The 20,204-nt window shown below is 46.8% G+C and overlaps 2 protein-coding genes across 5 annotated transcripts in view; both read left to right on the forward strand.

Annotated features, from left to right (window-relative positions):
* LOC103053257 (uncharacterized) overlaps positions 1-3,485 on the forward strand; it is a 15,856-nt gene extending 12,371 nt beyond the window's left edge. The window contains exon 6 of the mRNA XM_088129525.1: positions 311-3,485. Within this exon, the coding sequence (XP_087985651.1) occupies positions 311-1,188 (878 nt within the window). The 3' untranslated portion in view covers positions 1,189-3,485. The remainder of the gene's footprint in view (positions 1-310) is intronic.
* The window catches only part of LOC148213908 (uncharacterized), a 21,741-nt gene extending 1,829 nt beyond the window's left edge, over positions 1-19,912 (forward strand). The window contains exons 1-8 of one of the 4 annotated variants that reach the window (XM_088129584.1): positions 4,669-4,933; positions 5,664-5,743; positions 7,175-7,231; positions 9,615-9,707; positions 10,958-11,047; positions 11,550-11,572; positions 13,354-13,460; positions 14,692-19,911. In XM_088129584.1, the coding sequence (XP_087985710.1) occupies positions 5,702-5,743; positions 7,175-7,231; positions 9,615-9,707; positions 10,958-11,047; positions 11,550-11,572; positions 13,354-13,460; positions 14,692-16,130 (1,851 nt within the window). In that variant the 5' untranslated portion in view covers positions 4,669-4,933; positions 5,664-5,701 and the 3' untranslated portion in view covers positions 16,131-19,911. Of the gene's footprint in view, positions 1-4,668; positions 4,934-4,956; positions 5,179-5,663; positions 5,744-7,174; positions 7,232-9,611; positions 9,733-10,957; positions 11,048-11,549; positions 11,573-13,353; positions 13,461-14,691 lie in introns of those variants that run through there. The other 3 variants (XM_088129585.1, XM_007441459.4, XM_088129586.1) reach the window with 3 other exon arrangements.
* The last annotated feature ends 292 nt before the right edge of the window (positions 19,913-20,204 follow it).

The following is a 20,204-nucleotide window of genomic DNA, read 5'->3' on the forward strand; positions in this document are numbered from 1 at the left end:
GTTGTTAAGCGAGGACTACCTGTAGTTTTACTGAGAGTAGCTATAATAACAGAACCTTTTAAGTCTAACTGTGCTGTACCTCCTCCCCTTCTTATACTCGTGTGAATTAGGGAGGTGTCTGTCTGAGCTTCTTCCGCATATTTTCTGCTTGTTTTGGACTTAAGATATATTTCCCCCTCACTGCTCTGGTAACGGATCTCGCTATCCCCATCAAGGTCATTTTCCTTACTCTCTACCTTTTCTGTAATTTTCATATATTTTCTCTCCCTTCCTTTTCTACTTGATCTGGATTGCTTCCCTATTCCCTCAGATCACGTCAGTGCAACTGAGATCAAGGAAGAAATGCTTCAGCCAGCCAGCCCTGAACTGGTGGGAGCCCACAAAACACTCCTAGAAAGGTCCTGTGGGGAAGTATCTGTGAAGTCCCTTCTCCAGAAAGGAGACGCTGATTTAGAAAATACACAGGGGAGAAAGCCACCAAGGAGGTGGCTTTGGGAAGAGGGACAGACCTTTAACCAGCATCTAACCCACAGAAGTGAGAGAAAGCATTCATGTCCTGAATGCGGGAAGCAGTTCTATTACCAGGCCCAGATGGTAAAACATCAGATGATCCACATTGACATCAAACCCATGGAGCACCAGAGCATCCATGCGAAGGGGGAGACATCTTTCAGCGGTCCTGGCTGTGAGAAGAATTTCCAGAGACAAGGAAGCCACCTCGCACATCAAGCAATCGACACAGGTGAGAGGCCGTGCGCGCGTGCCGAGTGCGGAAGATGTTTTCGTGAGTGGATTCAGCCCAACCAGCATCAAAGGATGCAAAGTGGAGACAAGGCTTACGAATGTTCTTTATGCCAGAAGAAATTCCGAAGAAAAGGGAACCTGATTGTGCACCAGAAGACCCACACCGGGGAAAGGCCGTACACGTGTTCCCAGTGTGGAAAAAGCTTCAGCGAGAAAGCCAAGCTGATTCGACACGAAAGGGTCCACACTGGGGAGAAACCGTATTCGTGTCCCACATGCAAGAAGAGTTTCAATCAAAGAGAGACTTTGCTGAGGCACCGAAGAACCCACACGGGAGAGAAGCCTTATGCGTGTTTAATGTGTGGGGAACATTTTGGTCAGAAAGAGACACTGCTGCGGCATCACAGAATTCACCCAGGAAGAAACTTCAGTAATGTTTTGTGAAGCAGGAAGAGAATCGTTCCTACGTTCCCCCCCACCGTCCCCCAGAAAAAATCCTTCCCTCTGTGATGGGGAAAAGATTTTAACAATGAATGGCCATTCTCCAAATTCCAATAGAAGAGAATATCTGTAGCTCAGGTTGAACCCTTGGGATCCTGGTGTGTTTTGACCTTGGTGGTTCTCCTGCAGACATTTCTTTACCCAACTAGGTAACGTTGTCAGTGGGGGGGGGGTGCAGTTCGCCGGCTGTTTCTATGTAGTAGCTTGCCCTGAGAGTCTTGGTGGGTGTGGGGCTTCCGCCCCGATGGTTCCTTGATTAAGGCACTGTTGTTTATCTGCCTCAGCAACCAACGCGCCTATAAGCAGGAAACAGCAGCAAAGAAACAATCTGGGAAGGAACGGTTCCATAATCAAGGATCCATCAAGGAAGAAACTCTACCCCAACCAGACAGCCTGATAAAAGGATAAAGACCATACTTTTGTGCTGGCTACAGTGCTCCCTTCTTCATGACTAGCATGGGAATGGAGGCTGTTACGTTGGACTGTAAGTCGTAAGTTGTTGGTGGGATGGATAGGCAAAGGAAGTGCACAGGAACTTCTTTATCCCTCTGCTTTGTATCGGGATTGCCCCAGAGAAGAGGTAGCTCAGGATCTCCAAGGCAGTGCTCATAGAGATCCTTTCCTTGGTACCTCCTCCCCCTCCGACACCTAGACCTTCCTGAATTTTGGATAGGGGGAACTTCCCTCTGTGGATGTACGCTGTTATGCAGAGTAAAGACAAAGAGTAGGTAGCAATAGGTGAAGAAATCAAAGGCGGGAGGGAAGAAAGGAGATCTAGTTGACACCAGTGCTCTTCACTAGCTTTCATGGCTTCCTGTCTTTCGGTCCTTTCAAACGTCCCCTGCTTCCAACACATCCACCCTTCACTTCCTAGGTTGCCTTTTGTTCATTAAACGTCTCCACTCTTTTTCAAGATCTCATCCAACCATGACTTTCTCTGCCTTTGCCTTCCTCTTGACCCATTCACTCTCCTTTCTTCTCCAGTACAGTCCTCATTCATTCCCTCTATAGGACCTCAACATCCGTCTATCATGCAGGTCACTCGCTTCTGTATTCCATTCCTTCAGCACCCATTCATTCTTTGCCCCATCTCTTTTTCTTTTACCACTCACGTACCTTCGGGAGCCCTTTCCCCCTTCAGTATCCAACTTAGTTTTAAGGTTCTCTGACATACGTCCACATCTCACTTCTATAGAAGATGGGCAGAAATGCTCTTATACGCAGTCATTTTGGCCTCTTCCAACAAGCTTTCATTCCTTGCAACAAACCCACATTCCACCCAGTCTTTCTAGCAGCATTTTTTAAAAAGTTTGGATCCTTTAAACAGGAAGCTGCGATGCCAGTTCTCTGCTTCATCTTTATTTCCTAACATACTCTGGGGTCCATATAATTCTTCAGGAGAAGCTTTCTGAGCCAATGGAGACATTTGAATTTGGAGAGCACCTTATAGATATTCTTCCAAAACGTCCGTCTGTCTATCTGGTCACCTAGGGCTACAAGAAAAGCATTATTCCATTTCAGTAGCATAACCACAGATAGGTATTTAGCCAACATCCAGCGGTCAACTATGTTCATATCTGCTTGTAAGTCTTCATCCCCCATGCCACGAGTCCTGTGATCCCAACTTCTTTTCGCACCTGTTGGAAGGTGTGACAGTGTGGGGCTAAACCGCCCAGAGTTGCTGGGAATCAGGCAATATATAAATTTAATGAATTATTATTATGGTCAGGCTGCAATCTTATACTGCTTACCAGGAGTAAATTCCACTAAAACTGGTTGCACTTACTACAGTTTTCATAGCTGGCCTTGGCTGGTTTTGAAAAGCCGCATACCATCAACCCTAGTTAGGTCACTTGGGTAGGAGGCCACTAGGAAATCCTAGGGCTATAGCCTAGGCTGGGAAGTCAAAAAGGAAGGCAGTGGCAACTCACTTCTGTACTGGACGTTGTTAGTACTGGGATGGAAGACCACCAGAAAATCCTGTAGAGAAGCCTGAGAAGCTGAAACATCTTGGCCAAGTTTGCATTTATACCATTGTCTCCCGTATTCTTTTGTTCCAAATCCAGCACTGTATCCTCTACATCACACTGCTTTTCTACACAATTAGGACTTACCTTAGCACTGCTACCTAGTTTGGAACACTGACTGGGTTCAAACAACATGCTAGTCCTAAATGGACAAACTATACGTATGTACATGTATCATGTGGTGCTTGAAAAATAAACACTGCTGTGGCTTCACCTGATGGCCTGCTTCACACCGTCTCTGAAGAAGCCAGCTGGCATTGTGCCACACGCTACCCAACCCCTCAGGGTTAGAGAGTTGTGTGGACCAAGCCAAGCCAGCTTTCAAAAGAGCAGCTTGGCACGTGGAAATGTAGTAGATTTTACTCTTTTTTACATGCTGTGAAAGATCACGTGGATTTTCGGTTGCTTAAGGCACAGCAACCCTGCTGGCTTTACGAAAAAGTGGTAAACGTTAGAAGAAAACAGTGTCTTGATGCTTTCATGCAAGGAAAGTAATATTTTGGGGCATCTTCTAGACCGGTGTTTCTCAACCGTGGCAACTTTAAGACGGGTGGACTTCAACTCCCAGAATTCCCCAGCCAGCACGGCTGGCTGGGGAATTCTGGGAGTTGAAGTCCACACATCTCAGAGTTGCCAAGGTTGAGAAACGAACATATTTACAGTATTATGTGTATAATTATTGACTATATCCTAGAATGAATCGGGAAGCTTACCATATATTATACGCTATAATGCAACACAAGTGCACTGATGCTGAAAGCTCCCTGTTGCACCGGGGAACCCAAGGGGCCGCGTCGACTCCCCTCCCCGCCCGCATTGGGGCGACCACCCCTGTGGAACCTCCGCCTGTCCCCCCGGCCTAGCAGGCACGGGGCCCACCCCCGCAAGGCAGGGGAGGCGATCTGCTTTGTTCGCCGTTCCCCACCCCCCTGCGGGTCCCGACGCGCCTCGCTCCCGGCCCGCCGCTTCTGGCCGCCAGAGGGCCCTGGCCGCGCCGAGGCCGCCTCTGGCCACCCCCGCTCGGCCTCGCTTCCTCCGACGGCGGCGACTGCTGCATCCGGGCGCGGCCCGTGCATGGTGAAGGCACGCCCCGCGGTCTGCAAGGTCCCGGCTCCCCTTACCTGGAGAAAGCGACCTTGCAGACCGCGTGCGCGCCGCGGTCCTAGCTCGGGGTCGACCGGCCTCGGGGCTCCGCTCCGCTGCGGGCGCGCAGGCGGACCGGCCCGCGGGGAAGCCCGAGGCCGATGGCTCGGCCGTGCCTTGCGGTGAATCTGGGTCCGCGCGGGCGCTCGCGGCGAGCCATTGTCAAGCCGCGAGCCCCTTTCCGCGCGAGGGGCCCTGGGAAATGCAGTCTGCGAGCGGCGCGGCGGGCCGCCCGCCGGAGGGGCCCTCCCGGCCAGGCGAACTGCAACTCCCAGGGTTCCCCGGGAGGGGAAGCCAATGAGCGCCTCACCGGTCTAAGTTTGCAATGTAGACATTCCTCCTAAAGACCCAAGGAATTGAGAGGGCTGGGCTGAGCAGCTGCCTTGAGAGATTCGATTTCTGCTTGCTTTTTATTCGCCCCCCGCCCCTCGCTCGGCGTTTCCGTTTCTGTCGCTCGTCTTTCTTGAAAGAGAGGGCTTCCTGCCTGGAAACCACACCCGGAGTTGAAGGGTGCAGAGGTACTTTGCACATGCTCAGAGGCCTTTTCCGAGTCGCGGCCGCCCTCCCGAGACGCTTCCGTGGTCTTTTCGGCCCTTGTTAGGAAGGGAAGGGGCGCTGCGCGTGATATTCGGGGAAGGAAGTGCGCTTTGCACATGCTCCGAAGGAATCTCGTCCTCGCTGTTGCATCGCCCTCTGCTTCTGGGACGGCCTTTTTTCCGTTTCGGTCTCCATTATCGGCTTGGGGGAAGACGTGCATTTCGTCGTACGTGTTCGTATACAGGAAGAGGGGAAATACTTTCTGCACATCTTTGCAAGCCGTTTCCCCCCCCCCCGCCAACTTAAAAAAAAATCTTGTGGCTTAATCCTTTCATGTTCGTTTCTTTTTCCTCCTGTTCCCTTCTGATCAACGGGTGACGAACTGGGTTGTGCCTGTCCAGTCCTCTCCTAAAATTGCACTCTGCGTGTGTTCAGAGGCGCTCTTTTTTCCTCCCAGAATTGCGACCCAAAGTTCCAGATATCGCCCTTTGCTGAGGAGGGGTCGGCTTGCGTGGAGAAGCCCAGAGGAGCATCATTTTTTCTTTTTCTTTTTTTTAAAAAAGCCTTCTATTATAACCTTGCAAATATTCTGTCAGTCACTTCCTCTATTGCTTTTATCGCTCTCTTCTTTTTTCCTTTCCCTTTCTATATCCATCCCTTTTAAAATCTCTCCTGACTCTGTTTTTCTCCTTGCCTTTCTTTCTTTCCCAGTCACCTCGTTTTTTGCGGAACATCCATACAGATTTACCATGAATGTTGGAATCCACAAGACTGCAGAGGACAAAATGCAGGTAAGGATTTGGGAAGAAGCGATGGGTCCCGATTCGTGAAGGGAAGACCCCTGATCCCTTCGGCAAAAAGAAAAAGAAAAAAATCTCTTTTTGAAATCTGTACAAATTAACTATTAACTTGTGATGGGAAAGTAGATCTGTGGCAAAGATCACAGGCTTTGCTTGCAGATGGTTGGCGGGTTCAGATACCAAATTTTCCATCTAAACTAGGCCACCAGATCTGGGCTGCAGAGAGACAAGGGACCACGAGGTGGCGGCAAAGAACATTTTCTCTGTCTCTTTGCTGACATCTAATAGCAGTCTGAGATTTTGCAGGCAAGATCCCGGAGCCATTAAAAGCCCTAGTATCACCATAGAGATGGCCAGTGTGATTTGTACGGGGGCAGACAAGGAATTGAAAATTTAGAGGTGTGCATTGATCTGATCTGTAGTGGGCAAAACTGCTTTGGATCCAGCATGGGCAGCTTCTCTAGACCTGTGTTTCTCGACCTTGGCAAGTTTAAGACGGGTGGACTTCAACTCCCAGAATTCCCCGGCCAGCCATGCTGGCTGGGGAATTCTGGGAGTTGAAGTCCACACCTCTTAAACTTGCCAAGGTTGAGAAACACTGCTCTATACAGCTTGGCATGTGGAAATGTAGTAGATTTTACTCTTTTTTACATGCTGTGAAAGATCACATGGATTTTAGATTGCTTAAGGCACAGCAACCCTGCTGGCTTTACGAAAAAGTGGTAAACGTTAGAAGAAAACAGTGTCTTGATGCTTTCATGCAAGGAAAGTAACGTTTTGGGGCACCTTCTAGACTAGTGTTCCTCAACCTTGGTAATTTTAGGAGGTGTGGACTTCAACTCCCAGAATTCCCCAGCCAGCAATACAGGGTGGGCAGTCTTAGTTTGATCCCAGCAAGACACTGCCTTAACGTGGAAACTGGCTACTTTATGCCAGAGATCTTGAAGTTCTGAAAATTGGGATTGATGGAGATTGGCTTAAGTGAGTTTTAGTGAATGAATCACAATGGCGTGGATGGGCACAAAGCCATAAGCCATGGTTTGTGAGGCCCAGTGGCTGGATTTGCAAGTTGTATGAAGCCAGTTCCAAACAAACCACGATGTCCACACCAGTTGTATTTGCTACTTGGTTTCATTCATCCAGATAGAAGTATATATTTTATTTATTTGTACGTTGTATCAGTTATACCTTGAATGGCATGCTGATTAGAACAGCCAAATTCAAAATGGCTGTGCTGGGAAAACAAAACTCAAGCTGCATCCTTTACTCAACATGAGAAATTTGAATTGTAGAATAATCCATAGCAGCGCTGGAAGAGAAAAGAAAGATTGGAGCTAAATGCAAAAAAACTACAACGTAAAGTTTACAAAAACTGCAATATTTCTTGCAATCTTCCTGCGATGTATTTTTTCCTTTCTTTAGGATGGTCTCGTAAACCTTAAAAAAGAAAGAGAGGATGAGGAACCTGATTGTCAGAAGGTGAGAGACAGCAAGGAAAAGATAACAGAAGATAACAGAAATGAGGACTCCGGGTCCAAAGATAATTTATTAGTAGGAATCATGTTCCCACTTCCCCTCTGCACCCCCTTCCACATGTCGTGTGATCCATGTTAGGAAGATTACCACAAAAGTTCCAGAAAGAGTCATCTTAGGGGTCTCCAGCTGCAATTCTTTAAATTCCTAAGCACATGCCAGAGTGATGGAACAGCTCCATGTATGAAGCTGGCAAAGCATGATACAGAACATACAGGTGTATGGGGTTGAAGCCCCCCCTTGCAGAAAAAGAGTTACCGGGTGTTTTTTTAAGTTTCACTTAACCTACAGTGTAAGCTTTTGGTCAACGACAGAATCAGAACTATAGGTGATAAACAATGTTTTCCTGCTGGATCTTACAGCGTTAAGCGTGTCTTAAAGCTATTCCCTGAACAAAGTTCCTACCAAACGTCAGTGGGATCAAATAGTAACTCTAAAATTTAATCAAAAGAGGAACCAAAGAGAATTGTGAAGCATCTTGTTCAAACTATTAACAATGTAAAATACAATAATAACACCACCTGGGGAAGTGGAAAATAAAATCCACCTTTCCAAGCCAAGCACTTGAAAATCTTGAAGGATGACCTTGTCAAAGAAATTGGTTATAAATTCACTTAAAATAGTATGATGAAAGGAAAAGGAGAAGGTCTTTTGAACTAGAAGTCAGCCTCAGAGTTAAATTAATCTTCATCTCGTTTATTTCGCCCAGATGCTCAAATTCATCCTGGACCCTCTGTCTGAATCTTGTTTCATATTTGCCAGTACCTACTTTCAATAAATGAAAGGTCTTTGGAACGTGAAATTGTTTAAACAGGATTTAGTTTTAGAATCCTTTATACTGATTTTCTCTCTGCTGTTCTGGCAAAACGCTCTGTCTTTTTACTGACTGAATGTAACTCCTCTGAGAATCTTTTTGGTCTGGTCAATTGAATGAAAATGCCATAAATTAATTGAGTTCACTTCTACCAGATGTGGACATGAACACCAGGTGATTTTAAAGGGGGCTGGAATGAAGTCATGGTTTTCAGTGGCTACTAGTCACAATGTCTGATACTTCTTCAGAAGTCAGAAAGCAGAATGCCTTAAATACCAGCCATTGGGGAGTAACAGTTGTGAGATTTGCCACCTTCCTGTCCCTGCTTGTGAATTTCCTGAATCCGTCCAATTGGCTGGTGGTGACATGGATGGCTGGACCAGGTGTGGAGATTGTCGAGTGGCTGAGAAAGGACTGGAAGAAATGTAGAAACGCTCAAGGGAGAGAAGATGAGTCATTTGATAGCTTATGTGTAGAGGGAAGAGGGAATGGCCTTAAAGGACAGGAGAAAGAGCCACTATCAAGGCAGTGGTTAGATAAGAGGGAATTGAGCCCAGGCCAAGAAAATAACTAGAGAAAATGTCTCAGACAAGCCCCCCACACAAAGGGGGGAGGGAGAAGCATATTCAGACTCGGAAGATTCTGATACCATAGCTAATTGTTTTTCAAATGTGGCAACTTTAAAGATGCATGGAGTTCAACTCCCAGAATTCCCCAGCATAGCTCTGGGGGTTGAAGTCCATGCATCTTAAAGTTACCACATTTGACAAACTCTGAGTTTGATGTTTGAAAAAAACAAATTTGAAAAATACTGCTATAGCTGTTAAAATGAAGGTAGTCCTACCTATATGGCATTGGTTTCTTAGTCTGGTCTCCCTTATAGGGCTGACACTACAGTATGTCATAAACAGCACCTAGCAAGAAACCTGGGAAGAAGCATTTTGAATTGTTCGAAGAGATGCCAGCTTAATGAACTCACTACAGAGGAGGGAGGGAATTCCTTTTAAAGTTTCCAAGCCAGATGTCAAGCACTATAGAATTAGACAAGGTTGAAGAAATAAGAACCACACAGATTCCAGGACAGGATCCTTGGTGCTCACCTGCGGGAAATGTAGAACCTTGGAAACTACAAGGGGAATGTCATTTCTAGCGAGTTCACCAAGGCAGAGTCTCTCAGAACTATTTGCAACGCTTCTTCCCAGGTTTCTCCCCACCTGGGCTACCATTTGGGAGAGAAGCTTCCTGTAGATTCCCCTCCTCTCTCTTGACTGTTTATGTCTGCTCTCTCAGTGTGCCCAGAATCTCACAGGTGGGCCTCTGCCCTGAGCTTCCTCCACGTTATTTTATTTTATTTTTTTGATATTCTGGAATTCTGCAAGGGAACAGTCCATCTCAGGTCTGTTGCTTGTTGAAATCTTCAAGCCTTGGGAAGTCTGTGGTGCTCTGACTGGGGATAATGTTTCAGATATTAACAGTCCTCTTCTTCCCTATTTTGCACATATTTTTTCTTGTAAGGAGCTGCAGGGGATTCAAATGGAACAGAGTGAAAGCCCTAAGGCCTTGGTGACAGAAAGGACTAAGGAGGAGGAAGATGGAAACCAGGAGGAGGTATTCTGGAATAATGTCTTCCTAGGTTTGTGGCCAGATTTTACGTTAATTTCAAGCTGCAGTCATTGAAGCAAAACAGAGGTTTGAGGTGACCATTGGTTGATTGATTTATTATTAAACTTGTTTATTATTAAACTTGTATGCCCCCCATCTCCCCCAACGGGTGACTCTGGGCGGCTCTCATTTATTTACTTGCATCCTGCCTGTCCTTCAGGAGCTCAAGTGTATAGTGATCCCTCCTCTATTTTTTCCAACAACCGCAACCACATGAGGTGGGTCAGGCTAAGTGAGACGGGCTGGCTCAAAGTCAGTGAGTTTCGGTGTTTGAGGGGGAACTAGGACCTGAGTCTCTCCACTCCTAGCCCAGCACCTTCCCCATTACTCCACCCTGGCTCTGGGACTGAGAGGAAGGGACTGGCCCAGAGTCCGCCCAGGGAGATTCCATGGTTAAAGGGAGACTCTAGCATAAAGTTTTCTTAAAATATCACATTTGCATCTTCCCTTCCTCATAAAAGATCAGGGTGATATCCTTAGATGTCCTTTCCTTCTTTTCCTTCCCCCCCTCCCCCTCCCCTCCCCTTCCCGTTTCCCTTCTCCCTCCCTCCCTTCCTCCCTTCTCTGAGTGGCTAGATTTGGTGAACCATCTCAGAAGGAATTGGAACATGGGTTTCTCTGGTTCTAACCCTGCACCATATCAAGGTTGAAGAACCAGTGGGCTCCAGGCTGGCTAGAACCTTTGTAGCCTCCTTGACAAGCTTGACAAGCACCAGCTGGGAAGAGAAGAGAGGGGAGGGGGGAGGGGAGGAGAGAGGGGAGGGGAGGGGAGAGAAGAGAAAAGAGAAAAGAGAAAAGAGAAGAGAAGAGAAGAGAAGAGAAGAGAAGAGAAGAGAAGAGAAGAGAAGAGAAGGCATGCAAGGCAACAATTGCCTCTCTCTCCAGAGTGACTTGTACTGCTGCAGAATGGGTTTTTCCTGTCTGCAAGAAAAACTAGTAGAGTAGAGGCTGAATAAGGAAGTCTTGAAGGGCTTTTCTTTAAACCAAGATGCTATGGTCAAAATCAGTTCACGGTTTTATTTCTTTACCTAGTTTGAGTTATTTCTTTACTGAAACTTACTGATTTCTTTGGGATGTGAAATGTTGCTTGGTATGTATTTATGCAGAACCCAATGATTTTTTCAGTTGGGGGGAGGAAAACTGGAAACAGAGAAAGTCGTCGTGGTTTTTATTAATACAGTTTTCTTCAATGGAAGGTGAGGCCTGATTCAGAAATGGTTGATTTGAAACAAGAGAAAGAAGATGAGGAAGAGGGCAAGGAAGAGAACAGCAGTGAGGAGATAATGGTATGTCTTTATGGTATGGAAGCTGCCTGTTCATCTTGTGCAGAGAACTCTGTCTGACCTGAACGTAAGGTTGAATAAGGGCTATTCAGATTTAAAAGTAAACACACTGATTTCTGGAATTTTGCCTTGAATTCAGATAAAACTAGGCATTTTGTTCAGTGTTGTTCCAGATGGGGCAAGGGGAATTGAAGCAAACTCTTTGCTTTCTCATTTTTTGTACTATGAGCACAAAACTATGTATGGCAGTAGTTATACTGAATGCTACCTGCCACCCCAGTTACAGAAAAAATGGCCAAGAGGAATTCTGTTGCTGCAGGTTACATTAAATTTTATTGCTACTGGTTACATTAAAAAGGTAACTTAAAAAAAAGAAAAGGTAATCTAAAAAAAAAAAAAGAGCAGTTGCTACTACTGCAATATCCTGTGGCAGTGAATTAATTCCATGGCTGGACTTCATAAGCAGATTTTTCCTTAGTATAACTATGTCTCTCTTTTCTCCTAGGAGTCTGGAAGTATTGGGAGCAGGTAAGAATTGGAGTTTTTTTAATTGCCTTTGTTCACAGCATCTCTGCCAGGGTTTCACCCAAGGCTCAAAAATAAATTTCTCCCTAGGAACTCAAACCCATACTTGGGATCCAGCAATGATGAGTTAAAGATTAGGCTTGATAAGTTGTATTTATTGCAAGTACAAAAAGCACTAATAATTAAGATCAGCCACTGCAGAATCAACAATCCAGCTCTTTTAACAGCCCCATGGTTTAAATGTGTCTTTTTCTCCTGCCCTTACAAATTTCTTGGCACTCCTTCCTTAGCCTTGGAGGTGGTGGACGCCTGCCCCGTGTTTCGATAATGGTCTTGGCTGCTGGTCCTCTCAGTTTCCACTCTCTCCCGCTCCCCCCCACGAGGCAAGCAAGATGGTCTTGTCCAGGAGATCACCTAAGGTTCTCTTGTCTTCCAAGTGAGCTTCAGTTGGGGCAATATTCATTTCGATATAGGGGCCCTAAGAAATTGAGAAGAATCATGCTGGATGAAGCCAAGGAACCATTTATAGTCCAACACCTTGTTTTGTACTGCATCTTACCAACCATTACTGGGAAAGCTCACAACCATGATATGAGCTCAGAGTGCCTTCTCGCATTTCCTAATGTCTCATGTTCTCCAACAACTGGGGAGAGAGAAAACACATTTATTTATTTGCTGGAGAGAAGAACTCATTGCCACTAGTAGCCACGAATAGCCTCCTTCTTGGTGAATTGGTCTGATCTTCCTAGGACTCCACCTAGGTTGGTGTCAATAGCTACATTTTGGGCAGTGAGTTCCATGGTTTAGTTCAGTACGAATGTAAAGTCTGTGGGATAAAACTAGTCATTTTGTTTTAGTTCATTTGTTTTGTCTACCTAGAATCTCCTCTTGTTTAGCTTAGAAGAATGTAAGAAGAAACCAAAAGTTCCTGGAGGACAATGTGAATCCTCTTCAGGGGCTGTCCAGATTGAGGGCCATCATCACCTCTCTGTTGATAACTAACTCAGGTACCCGAAGAGAACCTACAGAGAAGATGGTCAGGAGCTATTTTCCATGTCCCAGAAACCCAAGATCAGAAATAATGGGTCTACGTTGCAGCTACCTAGACTTTGTTTCAGTACAAGGAAAAACTTTCTCACAGTAAGGTCGGTAGAAGAGTGGAAGAGTCTACTTGTGGAGGTTGTAGGTTTTCCATTCTAGACAGTCTGGACATCCACCTCTCAAGGATGGTTGGATTTTTCAGCACATTGCAAAGGGTTAGACTAGATGATCCCTGTGGTCCCTTCCAGCTGTACCATTCTGTGATTCTAGGAACTTAATAGAAGAGAATCTCTGTAGCTCAGGGTGGAACTGCAGAGTCCTTGGTGCTCCCTGAGCTTGGGTGTTTGCTTGCAGATCATCAGTGCTAATGAGTGTGGGGTTTGCTCCCTATTTATATATAGTAACTTGCCCTGCCAGTGTTGGTGAGGGTGCGGTTTTCTCCTTGGTAGTTCCTTGATTAGGGTATTGTTTTCTGCTTGGGGGAGGAAGGGAGAAGGAAACCACACCCCCACCAAAACTGTCAGGGCAACCTACTGCATATAAACAGGGAGCAAACCCACCCTCCCTTGCACAGACGCTGTTACCTAGTCAGGTAACGAGACTTCTCCAAACAAACAGCCAAGCTCAGAGAGCGCCAAGAACTCTATGAACTCAAACATTGAAGTTTGCACTTTGTGATAATGTCCTTGTTTCAGAGCCAGTCCTGCTAGTTCTTTTCTCATTTCTCTCATTGGAATCCTCAGAGAAGAAGAGGAGCCGCTGGCTGGGAGACTGGAGGAGATAAAACAGAGATACGGCAATTTGTGTCAGAACAGCACCGTTTTCCAAGAAATGATACTGCGGCTCAAAGGTCACTGTCCTTTAGTTGATGTTCAGAGTTTGTGGGGCATAATATGGCCACAGGATGCTCTGCTGATGCTTTCGCTTCCAGTGAGCTCACAGCCACTCCCGTGGCCCCAGGCAGACTTTCTATGGGAGTGTCTTGCTTCGTTTTGCATTCTGCTGTCTTTCAGTCAGTCTTGATTCCTGGCAGCTGCCTGGCTGAGTCCCTGCACTTTTCTTGGCAACATTTTTGGAAGTGTTTTGCCCTTGCCTTCTTCTTCCTAGGGCTGAGAGAGAGGGACTGGCCCAGAGTCACCCAACCAGCTAAGGCAAGACTAGAACTCGTGGTCTCCTGGTTTCTAGCTCGGTGCCTTTAACCACAACCCCAAATTGGCTCTCTTCCACTGCACCTAAAAACAAAAAATTGGAAGCTGTGATGTTTCAAAACCCCGTCTTCTTTATTTGTGGGATATGGTGCTACAAGAAGAGGAGGTCACCTTTCTGCTCACCCACTTAGATGGATGACATCTCCCCTCCCATTTCACACTTGAGCTGGATTCCCTCGCCTGCCCACTGACTGGTTGTGCTGTTTGAAAGGATGATCAAGCATAGGTTCTGTTTGCTATCAGACTACGTCCAATGAAGGGATGTCGGTGTATTTAGGGCTGACTTTGGGGATGGGGAAGGAAGGAGAAAGCTGGTAAGGAGGGACTTGTGGAAAAGATTGCGCAACTCCAAGAAAGAGGGGAATGTGAGAAAGAAACTCAAAAGAACCCCACTTTGATTTTGTTTGGTATAAGATGGAACAGAGAGAGGTTTTCAAGGTTCTGATGTTGGGTAGAATAAAATAGTAAGCATTCCTGATAGCCTGTTTCTTGATCTGGCCTACCTCAGAGAGCTGACAGTTGGCTTTCATGGCTCTCACAGTGCATCTCAGTTGTTTGGGGTTTTCTGTTCAGCTCACACTGACCTCCAAGTGTCCTCTGCAGTTTTCCAGTCTACTTTCTTACCACGCTCACTCCCAGAAATGTTCTCCCAAGCGGAGCCTTGCCTGCTAAGTTCTTCAGACAATTCATTCCACCTAGATTTTATTTTGGTTATGTTTTAAGTGACCCACTTTCTGTGACATCTCTCCATGAGGACTTGAACCTTGACTTTTCGCAGGTTACTTCCATCATCTCCATCCTTCTTTAACTGGCATCTCTGTTTACTTGACTCGGTTGGGAATTTTTGACATCTCGATTCTCTGTTTTCTGCAGCGGGATGGAGGAACCAGAATAAAGAAGGGGATTGTTTGCCTGGGGGCTCGGAGCGACTGCAGCTGAACAGGATGATGTGGGGCGGAGATGAAGTCAGGTTTCCCCCCAGCATCGGGGGCCAGTCGGGAGCCCCTGAGAGCCACTCAAGGACGGAGGGTCGTCTGCTGGAGAACAGGGCTCCGATTTCTATCCCGTTCGGTGGGGGCTTCTTTGACTTCAGCGAGTTTGCGGTCCAGCAGAGCTTCTTCCAGAAGAAAGGCCAAGAGCTCTCAAAAACGTTTGGGTCGAGTCTGAGCTCCAGCGCGGAGCTTCGGGGTCAGGAGAAGCCCCAGCCGGCGGAGAAACCCTACAAGTGCAACGAGTGCGGGAAGAGCTTTGGGAAACGGTCCACCCTGAACACGCACGGCCGGACCCACACGGGGGAGAAGCCGTTCAAGTGCTCACACTGCGACAAGCGCTTCAGCCAGAGCTCCCACCTCCAGCTGCACGAGCGGACCCACACCGGGGAGAAACCCTACAAGTGCCTGCTGTGCGAGAAGAGCTACAACCAGCGGTCCAGCCTCATCATCCACGAGCGGAGCCACACGGGCGAGAAGCCCTACACCTGCCTGGAGTGCGGGAAGAGCTTCAGCCAAAAGGCCACCCTGGTCCTCCACGAGAAGAGCCACCGGGGGGAGAAGCCCTACAAGTGCTTGGAGTGCGGGAAGGGCTTCAGCCTGAGCGCGGACCTCATCCGCCACCAGAGCATCCACACCGGGGAGAAACCCTACACCTGCTCCGAATGTGGGAAGAGCTTCAGCCAGAACTCCCATCTCATGGCCCACATCCGGACCCACACGGGCGAGAAGCCCCACAAGTGCCTGGAGTGTGGGAAGGGCTTCAACTGGAGCTCGGAGCTCATTGCCCACGAGCGGACCCACACGGGGGAGAAGCCCTACCAGTGCCTCTACTGCGAGAAGAGCTTCAGCGTCCGCTCCAGCCTCAGCAAGCACGAGAGGACCCACACGGGCGAGAAGCCCTACGTCTGCCCCCAGTGCGGAAAGGGCTTCATTCAGCGCTCCAGCCTGGTGGCTCATGAGCGCTCCCACACCGGCGAGCGGCCATACCTCTGCTTGGGCTGCGGCAAAGGCTTCCGGGAGAGCTCCCAACTCATTGCCCATGAGCGGACTCACACCGGTGAGAAGCCCTATGTCTGCTCAGAGTGCGGCAGCTGCTTTAAAGCCAAGGCCGCTCTCCTCCGCCACCAGCGCGGCCACCTGGGGCTGAACTCCTTCATCTGTGCCGACTGCGGGAAGATTTTCTCCTCGGCCACCGAGAGCCCGGATAAATGTCCCGAGTGTGTGAACCTGAGCCTGATGTCGGACCTCTCGCAGGTGTCGGAAGAGGCCGATCCAGAAACGGCCGAAGGAGGGGGACAGAGCGACGACGCTAAGATGTGAATGGGTGGGGGAGGCCGGGCGTTCGGTTCTGTTTCTTTGCTGGTCAGAGTCGGCTTCCTCTTTTGCGCGAGCGAATCCTGCGAAAGGGACTGTGCTGCAGTTGACTGGTTTTGTGGATGGAGGAGACTGCTGGGGGCAGCATTCCTTCCCCCAGATGTGTTGGCTATCCCAGTTTTGCTTCCTGTGGCCAAACCAGGCCCGTTTTAGACCCTTGAGAGAGGAACTGGAAATGCAGAGAGGACCAGAACCAGGTGTATATGAAAGCAAAAGAGAACTACCACGGTGATGGTGCCTGATGCTTTAGTCCAGTGTTTCTCAACCTGGGCGACTTTAAGATGTGTGGACTTCAACTCCCAGAATTCCCCAGCCAGCCATTCCTGATCTGTTGTTACTTTTGCTGGCTGGGGAATTCTGGGAGTTGAAGTCTTAAAGTTGCCCAGGTTGAGAAATGCTGCTTTAGTATCTTCCTTTGCTTCCCAGTGCCTAAAATCCAGTTTCTGATCAGCTGAAAAGAAGATTTGGGTCTGTAGTAGAGGAGCCACGGGACACGGATTTCAGGGTCTTCTTCGGCCCATGTGCCCCCTTGCTGCCTACCTGAATAGATTAATATGTAGCTTCCGTTTCGCAAAGGGTTTTAAGTGAATTTTACTCGACTTTTCTATGGAACTGAGCTGTAAAGAACTTTGACCCATCGGGACTAAGTCACAGTGGACACACGTGAATCACCTGGAACTGATCAGGCCTTCGAATTGGTGGAGAGTCCGCCTGTCTGAGCACAGAGCAGTTTTTGCCTGGCATCGAAAAATAGTTGAACGGCAGCAAATGTACAAGGGGAACCATAAGTAGAGGAAAACTGGTTTAGTCACATTGGATCTGGAGCAATTAGTTTGATTCCGATCTCATTTGATGTTTGCTGTAGTAGCAAGCTCAGCTGACCATATGCTTTTATTATTTATTTGATAGCTAGATAGTGGCGTGAACTTTCTCCTCTTGGATGAAATGAGGGTGACTTGGCAGGGCATCACAATTAATGTGGGAGCATCCAGTTCCAAGATGGCTGGAACATGAGGCAGCTGTCCAGTCTGTCCCCTTGTAAAGACATAGTAGGGAGACTGCGGGAAAATGCACTTCTGAACATAATCTATTGGAGAAAGCCGTCCTAGGTACATCAGGAAGGGGTGATACAGTCCTGAGGAAAGAGCTCTGTTGCGGGAGGAAAAACAATGAAAATTTAAGAGTTTTGTACTCAACCCCCTGGAAGTGGAAAGCTAATAGCTCAGGGGGCAAGTGCAAGCCTATCTCTTGTATTCCTCGCAGTGAGTGTTCCATAAACAAACATATTTAAGCATCATCTCTCTTCACGTTTGTCCTACAGTAACTCAAGCCATCCATTCACCACCTCCTGCTGCATGTCTAAGCCCAGCCTTTAGGTTAGCTCTCCCTCGTGCCCTGCTGACTGTGAATGATGGGAGTTGTGATTTCAACGCATCGGGAGAGCATCAGGTTAGGGAAGAAGCATCATAATAGAATTCTGGATTGTATCTTTTTAAGTTAAAGGCAACGATTGAGTCTCTCTCTCTCTCTCTGTAAAATAAAAGTTCACTCCAGGTAAGGAGATGGTAGATTGATAGAGTAGGTCCCTACCTCCAAGTAGGGAGATTGTAGACGGATGCAGGAAACCACTTGTGAAGTATCCAATCCATATCTTTTCCTCTGAATTGGTTCTGGGTAAAAGATAAGGCTGGGATAATTGCCACCTTGCTCTGCAAAGAAGAGTTTTATAAGCCACCAGCTGCATTGGCCACCCCTGGTTTAATCCAGTTTCAAACCAGTTTGAGTGTCCTGGAAGTTCTGCAGAAGAGAAAAAAAATGTCTCCATGAAAGGATTGTTTTCATGGATATGAAACCACCCGGGATTCCTTGCAAAGCGAGTCACTCAAAAACCAGTTGGCATCTGCAGGGTAGAGGTGACTTTAGATAGTGGAAAGAAGGGCAAGGGGTTGCAATGCATGCAAGGCTGCGCGGAGTGGATCGGGTCCAACAGCATGATGAGAGTCCCTTCCCTCCAGTCCTTTCACGCCAAGAGTAACAAGGTTCTGGACTGCGCTGATTCTTTTTGCAGCAGAGACCTGAGTATACTTAAACCGTCTTCCCCAACCAGTGGACTTGCTGAGTGCAAATTTGGGAACTGTATCTGTAGGACACCAGAGTAGGGAATTCTCCCACAAGCACTTCCTGAAGGTTGCCATTCAGATGAAATTGAAACATCTCTTACTCCAAGAAGACAGCTGCCTCCATCCTCTCTTTCCAAGCAATTCGCCGCACAGATTTCCAAGCTGTTCCTTTGCATTTTTACCCAAAGGGTTGACGCACATGTGGTGAGGGGATGTGTGCGCGATTCCATCACAGGAATTGCACCCTGCCAGATGGCTTGATTTGCAAATTAAACCATGTACAGCTGCCATCCCCAATCTTGATTTGTCCAGATTGTGGTTTAGGGCTTCCTATCCTTAGAGTTAGGGTGAACGTGAGTAGAATTTGGAATTGAAAGCAACAGGGAGCATCTAGGCTAGGTTAATATAGAGGCAAAGTCAGCAGTGACCCTTCACCGCTCCTGTCCATAAAGCATGTCTGCAAATCACCGTGGTTAAATAACTTTTTTTTAAGTATATGAAAAAGGCTGACATTTTGCAAGGCTGTTACATCTGATGCAATGTCTTGCAAGAGATCACGTAAGATTTCACACTGCCATGTGTGATTATTTGATGTTTTGTGAGATTTGGGGTTAATTTTATAAAAAAATTATTATTTTGCGAGCACTCTTTGCCCTTTGAGCTCTGGCATCTGGAAAGATTGCTGACCCCTGATGTCAAATATCTCCCTGTATAGGCTCACTGTATAGGCTCATGTAATCTGATACTGTATCCAGCAGCAGAAAAGGAATTGTTTTGTTTTACAAAACCTAATATAGGTACAAGCAATGCCTTCCTCACGTGCTTCTCCCATTACTTCAGGTAGTCTCAAATATCACATCCTTATAAGGACTTTACCATACTTTCAGAAATACTGAAAGTTTAAATCCTGGAGATTGCCGCTGTGCCCCGCGAGCGCTGCCTCCATCAGTCATCAGTTGGTGTCCTCTTATTAGGGTTTACCTTAAGCCCCCTTTCTGACTATAAGCAAGACCCCTACTTGTATGAATTGTACATTGTTAGAAAAGGGGAGGCCTCCTTGATCTCCTTGTCCCCTGCTCTGGAATATTGTTCCGGTATCCAAATTGGCTGTTGTTTATTCCCTTTCCCTTTTTAAAATTTTTGTAATGCTCTTGTTTCTGGGTTCCTTCTCCACTCCCCAGTTTTCTGGCTTTGCTTTGAATGTGAATATGCTTTGTTTTGCCTCTCATTTGAGCTCTTGGTTTTTATTTTTTGAGCTTTAATAAAAATAATAAAATGATCTCTCAAATGCCAGAATTGTTCTGCCTTGGCCATCTTGCCCTTGATGTCTTCCTCGCCATCCAGATTTGCTTCTTTGTAAATCATTCCATTTGAGACTTGTTCTCCTTTCGTCTGCAGTCCAGTCCTAAATCCAGTCTGCAGATTTTAAATATATTGCTTACAATTCAAAATCTTTGCACCATTTTCAGTGTGCAGTGCCCTTATCCTCAAATGTACACATTTATGCGCGCACTTCTGAAATTAAAAACACCACTGGAAATAAACACTGAATCCTAAAGAAGTTTGCATTTCTCCATGCACACCACTCCAGGAAAGACCATTTGTGCCTTGAGTGAGAACTCAGATGATTTGTTCGATGATCCATATTTGTTTTCTAGGCTGTATTCACAGTATTCTCAGGAGTCTTCTCTAACAAAGGCACACGCACTGAGAAATCATGTATGCTTGCAAAATCAGAAACAAACAAGTGAAAAGTATATTTATAAAATGCTCCCCCCACCCAAAATTGGGGCATGGCCCAACTGCAGTTAAAATGGAAATTTAAGTGAAAGAGTTAAAATTACTGAAACACTGAAATAAATGTACATAATTACGGGGGTTTCAGGTATATACGCATGAG

The sequence above is a fragment of the Python bivittatus genome, unplaced genomic scaffold (assembly GCF_059951505.1).
Source record: "Python bivittatus isolate LINGU-HERP-01145 unplaced genomic scaffold, Pbiv_v1 ctg000810_np1212, whole genome shotgun sequence".
In the NCBI taxonomy this organism is placed as follows: Eukaryota; Metazoa; Chordata; class Lepidosauria; order Squamata; family Pythonidae; genus Python; species Python bivittatus.